Source organism: Mesocricetus auratus, unplaced genomic scaffold, assembly GCF_017639785.1.
Source record: "Mesocricetus auratus isolate SY011 unplaced genomic scaffold, BCM_Maur_2.0 Super-Scaffold_100007, whole genome shotgun sequence".
NCBI classification, from domain to species: Eukaryota; Metazoa; Chordata; class Mammalia; order Rodentia; family Cricetidae; genus Mesocricetus; species Mesocricetus auratus.
Genome location: NW_024429191.1, coordinates 11,326,566 through 11,343,617, shown reverse-complemented (window position 1 = coordinate 11,343,617; position 17,052 = coordinate 11,326,566). Strand labels below are relative to the sequence as shown.

Sequence of the window (17,052 nt, the reverse complement as noted above, 5' to 3'; positions counted from 1 at the left end):
CATTTTCCGTGTGAAGTCAAGGGTTCTTGGGTAACCTAGAATTAGTGTGAGGCTGATGTCTGTGCCCTCCCCTCAAGGAACCCTGAAAGACCACAGTGTGTCACATGGGTGAGAGAAAAGAAACCACTAGAGTCTATTCTTTGGGTAGGACGCTGAAGGGGAACGAGAAGACTGTTCCATATGACAAGTCGTTCTGCCTGCCTCTGACACAGAGCTGGCACGTGTGCCGAGGTCATTTCTGTGAGACACTGACCGTCTACCCTGACCCAGGCCTACTCAGAGGCTGTTACTCACGGCCACACTCAGCCGCTACAAGGATGCCCCCAACACCAACCCCAGCCGAGAAGAAAGCTGAGGCTCCCAAAGACAGGAGAGACACCCAGGTGCATAGACACCCAGATGCATACAACTCCGGGGCTTCCATCTAGATGGCCCCACTCCAAAGAGTCTTGCGTTCTGCCTGGTGCCGAGGAGAGTGCTGGGAGGCCCAGAGCCATTTCAGTGGGCTTTGCAGAGGCTCAGTCCCTGTCCTGTTCCACTGCAGCCTGATGTCGGGATCTCAGAACCAAACCAGGGATAAGGTACCGCGTGCCATGACTCCGTCTCCTCAGGCAGCAGCCGCCATGCGTGTGTCATGTGTATTGGTCAGCTCTGGTTCTGTGTCTCCATGAAATGTAATTTCCCCAGTGTGAGAGCTCCTGTGGCCACAAGATTTCCAGGGTTTGTTCTCTTCACACGGGAAGGCCGTTTGTTGGGCACTGGGGCACCCTGAACGCTAACAAGGCCCTCGCTTCCCCAGCGATGAGCCTTCTGTGTAGCAGCCCTGCTGGGCAGACAGTGGAAGGCTTTTGTTCTTCTGCACCCCCTTCATAATGTCTGAGGATGTGCTCCTAGACTCAAGGGGCAATTTGCCTCATGGTAAGATGACACTCCGTTGCCCTCCTGCAGGCAAGTGAAGCTGTGGACAGGGAGAGTTAGCAGAGCGTGCAGGCAGCAGTCAGGGAAGGGCCACGGACGTGTTCAGGGGCTTTGCAGACTGCTCTTTCAGTTATCAAGAACTGTCTCCCATCGTGCCTCAGTTTCCAACTCCGTAAGTGAGGATGATGACTTTTAAGATCAGCATGAGGCTTAAAAGAGAGATGTCACTTGCCACACCATTCAATGCACCACTGAGCAGCCGGTAAGAGCTAAACAACTAACCCTGTGGTCAGGAATTCGGAGGCCCCATCTCATGGAGTCCTCGTGTCCGTCCTGAGTGTGCACTGACTTACCACTGGGCTCTCCTTCCCTTCCTGTCTCCCTGGAGGTCGGAGAACAATGAAATGGGGGCTGGAAGCCAGCATAACAGCCGATGCCTGTGATCTGGGCACTCAGAGGCAGAGGCAGGAGGCTGAGTTTGAGTTCAGTCTGGGCTACAATGTAAATTTGGGGTCAGCCTAAGCTGCATAGGGAGACCCTGTTAACAGACAGACAACCAGACGGCAGAGAGAGGGGATGTGAGAAGTCACTGCAGACAGGGCTTTGTGCCAAAAGCAAGGACAAGGCTGTGAGGTGGGGAACATGCAGTGCACGCGAGCCTCATCTCCACAGAGCCAGCTCCTGAGCTGTAGAGAACAGCAAGGGACTGAGGTGTCTGTCTCCTCTCTCTCTGTCTCTCTGCCTCTCTGTCTCCCTGTCTCTGCCTCTCTCTCACACACACACAGTACAGAATTGTGAGCTCGGTGTGTGAAGGGTGCTCTCTCTCTCTCTGTCTCTCTGTCTCTCTGTCTCTCTCTCACACACACACACGGTACAGAATTGTGAGCTCGGTGTGTGAAGGGTGCTCTCTCTGTCTCTCTGTCTCTCTCACACACACAGTACAGAATTGTGAGCTCAGTGTGTGAAGGGTGCTCTCTCTCTGTCTCTCTGTCTCTCTGTCTCTCTGTCTCTCTCTCACACACACACACGGTACAGAATTGTGAGCTTGGTGTGTGAAGGGTACTCTCTCTGTCTCTCTGTCTCTCTCACACACACAGTACAGAATTGTGAGCTCAGTGTGTGAAGGGTGCTCTCTCTCTCTCTGTCTCTCTGTCTCTCTCACACACACACGGTACAGAATTGTGAGCTGGGTGTTTGAAGGGTGCTCTCTCTCTGTCTCCCTGTTTCCCTGTCTCTCTCTCTGTCTCTCTCTCTCTCTCTGTCTCTCTGTCTCTCTCACACACACACACGGTACAGAATTGTGAGCTGGGTGTTTGAAGGGTGCTCTCTCTCTGTCTCCCTGTTTCCCTGTCTCTCTCTCTCTCTCTGTCTCTCCATCTCTCTCTCTCTCACACACACACACACAGTACCGAATTGTGTGCTGAGTGTGTGAAGGATGCTCTCTCTCTCTGTCTCCCTGTTTCCCTGTCTCTCTCTCTGTCTCTCCGTCTCTCTGTCTCTCTGTCTCTCTGTCTCTCTCTCTCTCTCTCTCTCTCTCTCTCTCACACACACACACACAGTACCGAATTGTGAGCTGGGTGTGTGAAGGATGCTCTCTCTCTCTGTCTCCCTGTTTCCCTGTCTCTCTCTCTGTCTCTCCGTCTCTCTGTCTCTCTCTCTCTCACACACACACACACACAGTACAGAATTGTGAGCTGGGTGTGTGAAGGGATGACAGGTTGCTGATAGCATACTGCACACACACAGCAAGAGAAGGAGACTTGTGACGTGTTGGGCCTCAAAGCTTAAGAGTTTGTGGGGTGGGGGCAGGGAGAATGATCGGGCTCAGGGACTGAAATACGTGAGGAGCTTGGTGGGTGATGTGGAGAAACAGCTTGTGTGGCTCCCAGGCTGGGCACTATGGGAGGACACTGTATTAGTCCCCTGGAGCTGCCATGATAAGCGGGCCACAAACCCTGTGGTCTAATGCAGTGGGGCTTCACTCGCTCGCTCGCAGTTGCAGAGGCCAGAAGTTCAAAACTAAGATGTGCCTAGGCCCTGTCTCTGTCAGGGTTACTACTGCTGTGATAATACACCATGAGCAAAGCCACTTGGTGGGGAAAAGGTTTGTTTGGCTTACCCTTCCACATATCACTGAAGGAAGCCAGGGCAGGAGCCCAAACAGGGCAGGAACCTGGAGGCAGCAGCTGATGCAGAGGCCTTGGAGGAGGGCTGCTTACTGGCTTGCTCACACGGCTTGCTTAGCTTGCTCTCTTATAGAACCCAGGACCACCAGCCCGGGGATGGCACCACCCACAATGGGCTGGGCCCTCCCCCATCAGTCACTAGTTAAGAGCATGCCCTACAGGCCTCCTGCAGCCCAATCTTACAAAGGCATTTTCTCAGTTGAGGCTCCCTTCTCCCCAGTGACTCTAGCTGCGTCAAGTGAACATGAAACTAGCCAGCACAGTTCTCTACAAGGTCCTCTCCCTCGCCTCTTCCAGCTCCTATGACTCCCTCCATTGCTTCTCCTTCCTCTGTGCGTCTGTCTTCATGAGTCTCCAATAAAGCCAAGTCTCCTGGACTTTAATACCCTCCTAGGTGATCCACAATGGTCTTACCTCAAGACCTTTGACCTAACCATACCTGCCATGCCCATCCCTCCAAATAAGGTACCATTTATGGCAGATTAAGATGTGAGCATGCATTTCAGGGCCAGGGACCCTTCCTGCTCCAGGGATTCACGTGCACCATCTAATGGCCCTTGAGGAGGAGGAACGTTTCCAAGGGGATCAAATCTGAGACCCATGGGGCAGGACCCTCCCCTGCACACTTAGCACTGCAGCCCCGTGTGGAGAACTGCCTCTGACCTAGGCTTCACACCAGCACGAGGCAGATGAGCACACGTTCAGTCCATGCTTTCTGAGGAGCAGAGCAGACCGGCCCCCAGGTGGCATGTCACGTAGTCATCTCCTGAGAGTACGCTGCTTAGTGAACTGTGTGTGCTTGGGGAAAGCACGTGACCTCTCTGTGCCAAGTCTCATCTAAATGATGACGAACCAGTAGAATCTACCTCACCAGCCATCAAATAGACAGAATCCGACTCTGGAAATGAGAGTTGACCCACACTGCCTCCCAAGGGGAACAACAGACAGACCAAGTTCTTTCTGACACAGAAGCATCTCAGAGAACAGGAGTGGATGGGGAGGGGCTAAGAGTTGCTTGAGAACTTGAGGGGAGATTGGAGGTTGGAACTGGTGACCAGACAGAGGAAGGGAGGCCGGGGGCCTTGTCCACCGTGCTGAGCGCACACAATGGAGGAAGCGCTGCTTTCGGCAAAGCAGCAGCCAGGAGGCTGGGTGTCCAGGGCAGGTGGGACAGGCTCTGGCCAGGGGGAGGAGGATGGGTAGGAGAAGGGAATCTGCAGAAAACATTAGGGTGGCACTTTCTCCTGGTCCGGGGTAGCACCCGCCTCCAAAGCTTCATGGCTCTGGTCCCTGTCACCTCAGCAATGTCTCCTGGAACTCCCCTGTCACACAAGGCGGCTCCTTCTAGGCCCTCTGGGTCCCCAGGTTCTTTGCAGTCTGGAATGTTCTGCCCAGGGTCACACTGCATCTGGCTCCTTCCAGCCCACCCTGCCCTCCGTTCTCTCTGCCCCACATCCTGCTCTGTGACATGCTGGGAGGTTATTCAGTTAGGGGCTGATCTGATACCTCACTGTTCACTGCACGGTCCTAGTAGCCTGCCTGCCTCATGGCATTTGGCTCGCAGCAGACCTTGACATATGTGACAAGGAAGTCAGAGAGTGAGGGAACAAGCAGAGGAGAAGGACAGGTGTTGGCAGGTGGTGATGAGGCATCACACGATGCCTCACACCTAGCATAAAAAACATGTAATCACTGCCAGTTCCAGATTGTTAAACTCTAGGGTGAAGCCAAGGGCATTACACATTTCCAGGAACCGGGTGCTGTGAGTGAGTCAATAAATCCTGACGTGGAGCCCAGTTTCTACATTCAGAGCATGATATGGTGTGTGGAGAAATGGAAGGTCCTTCTCTGCAGGCCAAGGCTCACCCTTCCATGGGGTTCTGGAGGCCTCTGCGTTCCACAGATAGTCCAGAAAGGGAGAGGCTAGCCCAGGGCAGCCAGATCTCTATCTGCCTGAAAAATCTCACTGCAAGCCAAATCAGAAACCCCTAGCTGCTAAGCAAGTCTCTTTAACTCAGCTCATTCCTCTCTACTGCCCAGGCTAGTTCTTGCTAAAGCCTAATCTGGATCCAGCCACTTGCCTGTGTAAAACCTTCAATAGTTCCCTGCCACCCCAGAGTTAAGGCTCCATGCTGAGTATGTCCACTCCCAGACCCCTCCACTCCAGGCTTCTCTCTCATTTTCCTCCTCTGAGCCAAACCCACCATGCTTCTAGGACAGCACACATCGTCTCCACTGCCCTCCCGAGGGTGCACGTTCCTATCCTCAGAGCCTCCGCCCTCCCTCCTGGTGTTCTCTGCAGTTCCCCTACTGTCACATCCCACCCCCAGGTTAGTCCCAGAGGCCCCTGTGCTGACAGCCTTGGTCACAGAGAAATCCCTACTAAAATCTAGGAGAGGAAGAAAGGAAGGCTTTCAGACAGCATGACCTCCATTTACCCCAACACGAGCAAGCCTGATGGGCAGAACCACACACATGAGCAGGCTACTCCCCAGCCCCCACTCAGCACTCCTCAGCATTCATAGAGGTCAGCCCGTCCAGGGTCTACACACAGTGTTCTCCTCTCTACCCACACTAAGGAGCCAGGGACTTCAGACATCCTGCAGTGTGGACTCTACCCCAGAGATTCCGATGTCATTACCCAGGTGAATCCAGGAGATGGGGATTGTTTAAAATTTTGTCCATGTGACGATAACATATACAGCCAGCCTGAGATCCAAATCCAAACAGCTTACAGGAGGAGTATACCTTGCAGTCCACTGGAAGGTTGAAAATTGTGCCCACATCCTGAGCCCATTTGCTCCTTGTCCATTAAGTTAGATCCACAGGAGGGGAAAACCTAGATGTCAGCATCCTCGGGTCCATCAGATGCTTCTGACAGTAGACTTGAAACCACTTCCTTCCTTCCTCCTTCTTCTTTTCCCAGTGGCATTTTTTGAAAGCCTCTGTCACATACTCAGCCTTGATGACCTTGGTGAATCACACCCTGCTCCATTCAGAGAAGGTTAGGAATGGGAGAGCCCTGCTGTGTCTGGGGGGCTACTCCTGAATGAGCACCCTGGGTGCTCTTCTCTAACCTGCTAATGGCTCCTGGGGTGGGAGCAGGTTAGATAGGCCATGCCTATCTTTAGGCATCTTGCCTTGCTGCCAATTTTGTCAAAAGGCTGGACTCCTCTCTGTCAGAGGCTGAGATCACATGTGGTCCCTGGGATGGGAGAATTTCCCAGAGTCCCCTGGAGCTACCTGGGACTCCTGGTAATGGCAAGGTGGGCCTGTGGATCTCTGCTTACTCCTTTGCATGCATGAGGTCTATAGACATGTCGTTGCCACAAATACTGTCTCATATGACTGTTTGCATCCTGATATCGTAGGCAGCCTACTTGGCTGGGCCTGAAGAAAGGCTAGCGGCATTTTAAAGTTCTCTGATGGAGTTACCACATACAGAAATGGCTCCCACCCTAGAGGCAGAGTGTTCCCTCCACTCTGCCATTTAAAACCTGAGGTAAAAATTCACACACTGTAAAATTAGTCACTTTAAGACGCAATATTCAGTGACATTTAGAATATTTACAGCACTATGTGACCATCATCCTTGTCTAATTTCAAAACATTTTCATCACCCAGAAGGAACCTGGGAGCATTATCAGTCATTCCCCATTGCCCCTCCAAGCTGCCAATGTGTTTTCTCTTTCTACAGTTTAATCTATTCTAGATATTTCATGGCAACCTTTTAGATATGACTTCTTTTATTAAGTGTAATGATTTTGAGGTTTCTCTACATCTGTCACACGTATTTCATCCCTCTTATGACTGAATGATGCTATGTGGATACACACTATTATCAACATCAATGGGTGACTGGATATAGGACCTCTTGGTGAACATCAGCCTCCTCAGATGTGCAATTCCCGTGCGTTTGCATATGACCTTTGTACATCTTCCTATGCGTGTTAGTCCTCTGAAGTTCTTATAAAACCTGGTACAATATATAAATTCATGTTAGTAATTGCTATACTCTTATATGGGGAACATGATAAGAAAAAGCCCAAGTGTGTTCAGCATATAAAATTTTACTTTTCCACATTTTTTTGTCCCTAGTTGACTGAATCCATTAATGTAGGATCATTAAATATAGGGGAGCTGATAAGACGATATTTTCTTATCTTGGGCAAATGTCTGGATGGTTTTTGTTTTTTAAGTCTTGGACAATCTGGAAAATTTTAGTGTCTTATTAGACACTGTCTTACCAGTGCTTTTGAATTTTAGGGATTGGTGAGTGGTGATCCTGAGTGACCCACTTTCCCGTATATTTAAATATTAATTTGGGGGAGCATAGCATCTGTCCAAGTTCCATTTCCATGGGCTTCTGCAATTCAGGTCTATGTCCTGCATAGTGACCTGGGTGGGATCTCAGCAGCATCTCATCCTACTGTGTGCTGGCCCCGACCCTACCTGGGAGGCTGGTGTGTGTGCTGTAGGCTTCAACAGAGGGCTTGGGAATGGAAGGAGTGGCCAGGACAGCACGATGCTTCTACAATACTTAAAATGGGGTTCACATCCATATGAGTGTAGGACTGTGTTCACCCAAAGGATTCAGCCTGATTCTCTCCCCACTTTCTCTCCCTTTTGAAATTCCTCCCATCCAGTATTTAAAGGGTCCTCAGGCAGCTTCACTCATTCAGAGTATCACATACTCCTGTCTCCTACGGTTGCCCACATATCTTAGGGTGACAAGGTGGGATTGAGGACCTCCCAGAACATTGATTTGATTTTTCTCCTAGACCAAAAGGAACTTTCTCCTCCTGGGAGGAACTGTGCCCGATTTCTAGGCCAACTGATTCAATGGGCTAGCAGATGTTTAAAAATAATACGCACACCCAAATTTTGACAAGAACTCGACAGGCCCCAGTATGGCAGGGAGGGGTCGCCTTTACTTTTCTACACACGTGGTGTCGTGAACACAATATGGGCTTGTAATTAACCATTTACTCCTTTCTAGTAAGTCCAGGTATTGCTTCAGTTTGGCATTGTTGTATGAAACAAACAAAAACTTGCTTGTAGCTAACAGCCAGGAGTTGCCCCTTTACCCTGAGCTGGTTGGTTGGTGATGACCATGCTTTGGGGGTAGAGAAAGGACACTTGAATGTAAAATGTCCAAGTCCTTTTCATGGTTGTTTGTCAACAGTGCTATTGAAAGCCTTTAAGGTCTTCAGGGCTGTGTCAGTGCTGCTGGGGAGAGGTGGCATGGCTTCGGACAGTCTGGAAACGACTGGAGTGATCAGGTCAGGCAGATTTTCCTGATGAGCTGATGTGCAGGGTAGGCGGAAGCCGGTAAGGGCAGCCATGAGGTTTGTGTTCAGTACTGACCATGTGGTATTTCCTGTGGCGGGAAGGAAGGGGCTGGAATAAAGTTGGGGAACAGATGGATGGGGGACACATTCAAGGTGCGTTTCAGATGTCCAAATAGAGGCAAAGCAGGCAACGTGTGCCTGGTGTTTAGAACAGAGTGATGGTGGCGGGGTGTGGTGGTGAGGGAAGGCAGACAGCCCTGCGTGTGCCGGCTTAGCGCCTCCCCCGCCATTCCCAGTGTTAATGGGGGTGGGGAGCACACAGAGAGTCAAGAAAGAACTTTCTAGATTTTCCTGCTGGAGGGATAAACTGAAGCTCATGGAGTCCAAGTTTTCTCAGGGTCATACTAAGTTTTAGTTAGTGACAAAGCCAAGACACAGCCAATTCCCCGGGTGCTGGATCCCTCCCCTTCCCAACATGCCAGACTGCCTCTTGGCTCCAGGTGCTGCAGGTTGCATGGCCTAAAAGCCGCATGAGATGACACTGTGTGACCCTCAGTTCTGTCTTCTTTTAGGTCACCATTCTTGTCAGCCTGGCCCTCGCTTTCCTTGCCTGCATTGTGTTCCTGGTGGTTTACAAAGCCTTCACCTATGACCACAGCTGTCCTGAAGGATTTGTCTATAAGGTAAGGGGCACGGGGCAGGTCCTGGGTGATTGTCAGTAATTGGAGAGACTGTCAATGCCTTTGCTTCCCTGGTGGCCATATTTGGGTATAGAACTATCCCCATGAACTGAAACACAGCTGGAAGGGAGTAATCTGTATTCCTGAAGGACCAGACTCAGGCAGACACTAGAGTGCCATCGCAAGGTCAGGAAGTGGCCAGCTCCAGACTGCGCATGAGCAGGGAAGAAGCCCGCTGACACTTGACACTGACTTGCTCATCTTTGGAAAGCTCTGCTTCATGTGGATCTTCCGGACTAGCTTGCTGATTCCTTACCTCGGGGTGTCTCTAAGAGACAGGAGGCAGAGAACAGTGCTCCCGAGCTTTTCTCCCAGCCTGTGCCTAGACCCCAGATCCTCTGGGTCCCTTTCCTCCTGGCCATTGCTTCTTAGTTTTCCTCCTTCCTTCAAAATCTTGGGTGACCTGGGGGGCTTTCCTTATTCCTTTGAAGAATTATATATGCCAAAACGATCAAATAGTTTAGCGCAAAAACAGTAAATAAAACAAACAAACAAGCCCATTGGCTAACAGACTCTCAGTACATGTTAGCTGCAATAAAGTTAGCTGTTTTAAATCTGAAACAGGTCATCACCTGTTTTTTTTTTCTTAGTTTTATTTTTTTTGGGTGGGGGGGTCTCTGGCTGTCCTAGAACTGGTTTTGTAGACAGACTGACCTTGAACTCACAGAGATCCAACTGTCTCTGCCTCCCAAGTGCTGGGATTTACCACCACCTGGCAATGCTAATTTTTATAATCACTATTCACTGAGTATTTATTTTCTGTCAGGCTATTTACTAGAAATTTCCATAAACATCATCTCTTCTAAGCCATCCTGAAATGGGATTATTTTTGTCCCCATTTTCCATAAGAAGTAACAGAAATTCAGGATATTTAGTTAAGAGGATTTCCCAAGGCATCACAGCTAGGAAGATGTTCCAAACTGGAGGATCAAAGGGGCGGGGCTGCTCCAACTTGAGAGTGTGTGTCTTTTGGTGCTGCTATATGCCTGCATGGAGTGATTCTCTTAATGGATAAAAGCTGAGGTTCTTAAAGGATGGAGACAGTGACAGCAAGTACTGGAGACAGCTAAATAAACCCTGCTTCATCCACACAAGGGGATTCTTTAAAAGTATGATAGCGAAAAAAGACGGTCTGCTTTGTGGCATAGATTGCCCTCCAAGATGATATTGGCAGACAAGGGAAGAAAGTTCTAACTGTGTGTGAGAGAGGGGAGGTGAGAGGGGTGTGCTTTCCTTTTTCCAGAAGGAAATTCTATAAAGATAAAATTTTCAAATACCAAACATGGATACCCAGAGGTGAGGAAGGAGTCAGGGATGGATGCAACATTCATCCAGAATTAGCTCAGTGCATTATTTTCCTTAAAATATAAGTTGTTGACTTGTTTGATAAGTAAATAAGGAAAAGTAAACCCTGGAGATTAAAAGCAAGCCAAACAGAGAACCTAGTTCTGTATTAAGTGGAGAGACTCAACAAAGAAAACTAGTATTTCAAATAGTCACAGAGTGCAGCCTGTAGGTGAAGAACCTTAATAGAGCGTGAGGATACTCCTCGGCTCACTGTAGGGGTGACAGGAGAAGCCAGCCATAGGCTGAAACTGTCATAAGTTCAAGTCAAGCCCTTATAAACAGAGCATGTCTATAGCCTAAAGATATTAAGACACTGAACATCCATTCACTATGAGTGCTAATATTGCTAGTAGTTTATGATTATCCTATATACGGTGGAATGATGCAAATGCCTAATACAGATTCATATTAATGTTAGGAACCAATAACCTTGATATGAGAAAAGAAATACATATATCAAACAAAGGACATGAAATTGTCATTATCTGTGGGCAGTGGCCCAGATAGCCACTGAGGACCAGGTAAGAGGAACTGATGATGTCATGCTACCAGGAGCTACTATTGTCATATGGTCATGAAGCAGATGAGTCTGGTCTTACCTCAGTACCAGTATCTCCTCTGCTCTGAAGATGGCGATGGTACCATATTGGGGAAGGTCTGCTGAGGCCAGGCCCAGGAGTACTGTGTGCTGTGGTATGATTGACAGCCAGATGACACAGAAGCTCCTGCACAGGACGGCATTGTCTGCACCGGTGCCAGCAGCCCACCCAGCTACTCTTGACGCTCATCTCTTTCTTCCCCAGCACAAGCGCTGTATCCCGGCCTCGCTGGATGCTTACTACTCATCCCAGGACCCCAGCTCCAGGAGCCGCTTCTACACAGTCATCAGCCACTACAGTGTGGCCAAGCAGAGCACTGCGCGGGCCATCGGGCCGTGGCTGTCGGCAGCTGCCGTCATCCACGAGCCCAAGCCGCCCAAGACCCAGGGCCATTAGAGGCCTGCCCCAGCCGGGGTGGGGGGAGGGTGGAGAGGGGAACCCCCCCAACTGGCTAAGCAAAGCTGGAGCTATAACACTGTACTGCTGGGGTACGGGGTGGGGGCGGGGCAGGATGGGGTCTTGGGAGAACTCCCCCGAAAATATTGTGCACTGGAGTTGTCTGAATGGATCTTTCCTTTTGTCCTTTCGTATTGTTGCTTCGTCCCCAAGTCAGGCTCATGTACAAAGGCATGTTCCGTGTTGACTGTTCCCATGTAAGATATTTTCAGAGCCACCGCTTACTCTTTGTTAGGATAATTTAGAGACAGAAAGGGGAGCCAGAGAAAATGAATAAAAAGCATGAAACGGGCTCCACGTGGAAGACGCAGCAGGGCAGTAAAGAGCACAGCCTCTCCGGGCTTCTTAGGTAAGGCACTGCGTGGCTTCAGCGTGGGCGGCCAAGTATCTGTGTGGCAAAGGGTAGGCTGTTCAGTTTGCCTGTGGTCTGCAGGAGAGGAATGTGGCAAGGCAGGGAAGGCTGAATTGGAGAGAAAGGTGGTGTTGGCATTTCTAAACCAGGAATGTATAGAGTACCACTCAGTGGTGAGTTTGCAAGATGAGCACAAACCCACGGGGCAGGCATCCTTGCTCAGCCCGGGACAGCCCATGGGCCCTAGGCTCTGAACATTCGCAGGGAGGCTGTTGTGCATCAGCAAACACAGACGTGGGTAGATGTTGTCTTTCTTTTATTTTTCTAGGTGTATCCCTAGATGCTGCCTGTGCTTTCAAGAAGGCAGGGGTGGAAAGGGAAAGAAAGGAATAGAGGTGGCAAGGAGACAGGTCAGGTGGGTCGTCCTAGGCCCAGCTAGAAGCATAGGCACCCGGGTTTTGTATGTTTGCTCTTTTCCAAAGTGCTAATGGCAGCAGCAGCAACAATTGGATCCTCGCCAAGAAATCCGAGAGACAGGCAGAAGGAAACTTGAAGATTGGGCCTGCAATGGTAGCAGGTCATTTCTAAAGGAAGCTGGAGAAGGTGACTGTCTTTGGTTCACTTTGTAGTGTTGACAGAGGATAAGCATCCAAACTCCCCAGCTGGGTTCCAGAAGCACCTAACTGGGGGTTGGGGGCAGGGGAAGTAGCTAGCATCCTTAGGCTTCCCATTCCAGGGCACAGGGCATGTAGCAGGGGCCTCTTGCTTCTCGGGAGCACTCCAGGAAGGCCCTTTTCTGTGCAGGTGCTGGCTCTAGGCCCAAGAGGACTAGAACTGGCCAGGAAAATTGCTCATTTGACATGTGCTACTGTTTCCCCGGGCCTCTCCAACAGGCCATCGAAGGGTGTTTTCTGTGGCTTGCTATATTGCCGAAATCATTTTACACAGCTGCTGGGTAATAGGAGTAGAGTAGCTCAAGCTATCCTGCCAAACACACTCATCTGATTTTTCCTCCCTCCTCCCCCCATCCTCCCATCACCTTGAGTCACCTGTAAATTCATTTGTCATCTGAAGCGGATCAACAAATTGTCCCTAGCAAAACCACAGAGCGCTTTATAATTTTGTGGTGTATTTTTGTCAGTAGGTAGCAGAGGCTGAAGTATTTTTTGGTGTAATTCTTGAAATTTTCTGACAGGAAAAGAAATAAACATAGATGTGTCTGAGAGTCTTGAGTGTCCTTTACAGCTTTACCTTCTGCTCAGAGAGCCTGGTGGGGATACTGGGGATGCAGGAGGGGGGATTGGGAGGCCATGAGCAGAGTGCCCTGTTGGGTGGGGGCACGGAAGTGGGGGCATGGAAGGAGATCTCTACCTTAAAGTAACTAAGGCCTGACACACTGTTGACATCCTGTCGTGGATACGGAGGGCCTAGGCAAGACCCTGAAGCCCTAACAAGATCTTAAGCACTTTATATGGTATGGAAGGTGTCACATGACACCAGGTCCTAGCAGGGTACAGAGGTCCAGATATTTTGTTGCTGAGCAGCTAATCGGATGCTGAAGGTATGGCATGATATGAAATATGTGACGCCGAGAGGCTGACAATGCTGAGGTCGTGGTGTGCTGCTGCTGGTTGACTCAGAGGCCTGACGTGATACTGAGGGCGTTACATGGTGCAGGAACCCTGACGGTACTGAGGGTCGACATGATGCTAATGTCCTCACATAATGCTGGCCTTAGGTTATAGTCCTGACATCGTAAAGCACTGATGTGCCGGTAAGGGACCTGCCACTGCGTTTACTACCTGATCACTTACTGAAGCTCTGAGGTGATGCCGAGGACCTGGATATGATACTCAGTTTCTAAAATGATGTTGCAGGCTGACTCGATGGTGAGTTATGGTATTGCCTAGGCCCTCCGAATCCATGACAGGATGTGGTATTGAGGTCCTGATGGTGCTGAAGCTATAGCACTGTACTGCGTCTTGATAGATCCCTGAAATAAGGTCCTGAGATGACGCTGAGCTCTAGACACAACAGATATCACACTGATGTCCACGTACAATGTTTTGTTACGTCATATACTGGTGCTCAATGTCTACATGGTACAGATACATAACATGATGCTGCGTTCCTGACAAGGTTCTGAGGTCTTGGGATTATTCTGAGTCCCTGATGTAATTGATGTTGGGGTCTAGCACAATGCTGAGGTCTTTATAAGAAGCTGGAAGCCTGATATTATATTGAGGTCCGACATGCTGGTGAGTTCCTGAGAAGATGATACAGGCCTGAAATCACGATGCTGAGGCTGTCGCATGGTACTGAGAACCTGACATGGTGCCATGAGTCTGACAAATGACCCGTGTCATACCAAGGGCCTCGTGCTGAAGTCCCTACGTGATACCGAAGGACTGACATGATACTTGAGGTCTGACATGGTAGCGAAGACCTGATAATGAAGCTGAGGTTCTGACATCATGATGAAGCCCTCATGTGACCCTGAGGGCAAGATGTGGTACTGAGGTGAATATACTGTGGGAAGATCTGATGCATGCTAATATCCTGCAGTGACACTCAAGTCCAGACACATTCTGCAGGGCTGATATGATGCTGCAGCCCCGGCACTACCAGGAAACCCGACATGATACTGAGTCTGTGCCTTGATGAAAGGGCTCACATTCGATGCTCAGAGCCTCATATGATACTGAAGTCCTGGCAGGATGTTGAAGTCCTGGCATCAAAGTAAGGCTCTGACATGATGCTGAGGCTTCTACCTAATATTGTGGATGTCACAGTGATTCCCTGGCTTGTTTCTGAGTACATATTATGGTACTACTGGTGATTGTATCATTTTCAGAACTAGATATGGTATCCAAGACTGATAGGCTGAGTTTCTGGTATGATGCAGGGATCTGGCATGACCCTTTGAAAATGACTTGATGTTGAGATATTAACATGATGCTGACGCCTTGATATGGTGAGGCTCAGTCATGATAGGGAAAGCATGACTTGATACAGAGGCCATGGCATGATGCCAAGCATCTGAAATGATGTCGTGGTCCTCCCGTTCTGCTGAGGCTATATGTTAATGAAAGGTATGGTGCTGTGGTCCTCACTTTGCATTGGAGGGCTGACATAGCACAGGTGGTCTGGCATGATGCTGAAGGCTTGCCGTGAAATTAAGTCTTGATACAATCCTGAAGTTCTGATGTAATATTGAGTGTCAAACATGACACTCAGGTCCAGACATGAAAGAGAAGACCTAACATAATATAGGGATCCATTCGTGACACAGGTAAAGATAAGATGTCAAGGTCTGGAGGCAATACCATGTTGCTGAAGACCTAGCATGATGCTGCAGACCTACTATGATGCTGAAGACCTACTGTGATGCTGACATCCTGACATAATGCTTAGGGCTTAATATGATGCATAGCTTCTGACACTGCATTAGGCTCATGCTATTTTTCTGAGAGCCTAGCATGAGGCTGGGGACATAATATAATCCTGAGTGACAGATACAGTACTGAGGTTCTGATATGACATTGATGTCCTGATAGAAGAATCCAGTATTAACATGGTAATGTTAATCATGAAATGATGACATGAAGAAATAACATAATGCAGGGGGAATGAGTAATGTTGATTTTGTTACATAATACTTGGGAACTCACATGACAAACAGAGGTGCCTATACCAGGACATGTTGCTAAGGGCCTGACAATATGCTCACATCCTGATAGTTGCTGAGGTCACAACATAATAGTGAGGATGTATTGTGATGCTTAGGGCCTCACATGATGCAGAGATCCTCACATAATTTCGAGCTGCTGACATGATTCAGATTGCCTGACATGTTGCTAAGGTCTCATATAATGTTGAGGTCCTGTCCTTGTACTTAGGCCTGACATGATACCAAAGTCCTGTCATGATAATGATGTCCTGACATGGTTTTGAGGATATGACTTGAATCCAAGGTTCTGATGTGACACTGAGGTCCCACCTGATGTTGAGGACATGAAGAGATTCTGAGGTCCTGATGTTATTATGAATACGTGGTATGACTCTAACATGATACTAAGGGCCTGACATAGAGTCCTGGATTCTGGAGGTCTAACACGACGCTGAGGGCTTGAGATAACTCTAAATCCTGATTTGATCCTGAAGGGCTGAAGTGATGTTGAGTCCCTGACACTGTACTGACTTTCTGACATGCTGAAATCCTGACACGACACTACAAGACTGATGTGATCGTGAGTGGGGCATGATAACATTACTAAGTTCCTACCATTACCCTGAGACCCTGGAACAAGATTGAGGGCCTGGCATGACTGAGTAATTTGGATAGAAATGAAACTTCTTTGCTACAGGGCCAGTTGCTAGAAGTTCAATGTCAAGGTGGGCAGCACCTTCTAGGAAGGCAAAGAATCACTATAAGAAAGCAAGGAACCCATCTCAAGCAGCAAACCCTCATTAGTCTGTTCATGAGGCTGGGGTCCTCACGGCCTGCAGATCTCTCACTAGGCCCTGCCTCCAGCAATGTTCAAGTTTCCAACACGTACTTTTGGGTTACAGAGTCAAAACAGCATATAGTCACTACCTTGAAGTTTAGAACAAAATTAGATACAGAAATAGACAGTGGCGGAAAGTGGGGTCTGCTGACGCCTTTGCTGATGCACTTGGTTGCTGGCCAGCAGCTCAAGGAGGAAGCAGGGAACACTATCGCCTTAGCTCGCTTTAGGTGCTGGTCGTTGACACCATTAGACAGATGGAGAACTGAAGAGCAGAGGCATGAAGAGGCTGCCCCTGGGCCCTGGTTGGCAAACTGGGATTTAAATCTAGATTTGGGTGATTCCTTGGCCCCTGAACTCTTCCTGTAGTGTGTCAGACCCCCAAGCAGCACCGTCACAATTACAGCTCGTTTCTCAGAACGTCAAGCTGCAGTTTTCACAGAAGCGAACCCACTTATTCTTAGCTTGAACTCATTCTAAGTGTTTAGAGCTAAGAATAGCAAATGCCCTTTGCTGTGCCAAGTGCTAAGTGCTCACTAGCTCCAGGAAGGAGCCACCCCTACCTTCAACATCACTGCTGTTAGCAGTCACTATGGCTTCCATTTTAAGTGCACCAACAGGGGCAATGAAGCAGTTTGTTGGAGGTGATGTGGTA

General features: G+C 49.2%; 1 protein-coding gene across 2 annotated transcripts in view; it reads left to right on the top strand.

Annotated features, from left to right (window-relative positions):
- The window catches only part of Nsg2 (neuronal vesicle trafficking associated 2), a 57,816-nt gene extending 44,702 nt beyond the window's left edge, over positions 1–13,114 (top strand). For both annotated transcript variants that reach the window (XM_021233853.2, XM_040748410.1), the window contains exons 4-5: positions 8,968–9,078; positions 11,286–13,114. In XM_021233853.2, coding sequence (XP_021089512.1) covers positions 8,968–9,078; positions 11,286–11,477 — 303 coding nt within the window. In that variant the 3' untranslated portion in view covers positions 11,478–13,114. The remainder of the gene's footprint in view (positions 1–8,967; positions 9,079–11,285) is intronic.
- The last annotated feature ends 3,938 nt before the right edge of the window (positions 13,115–17,052 follow it).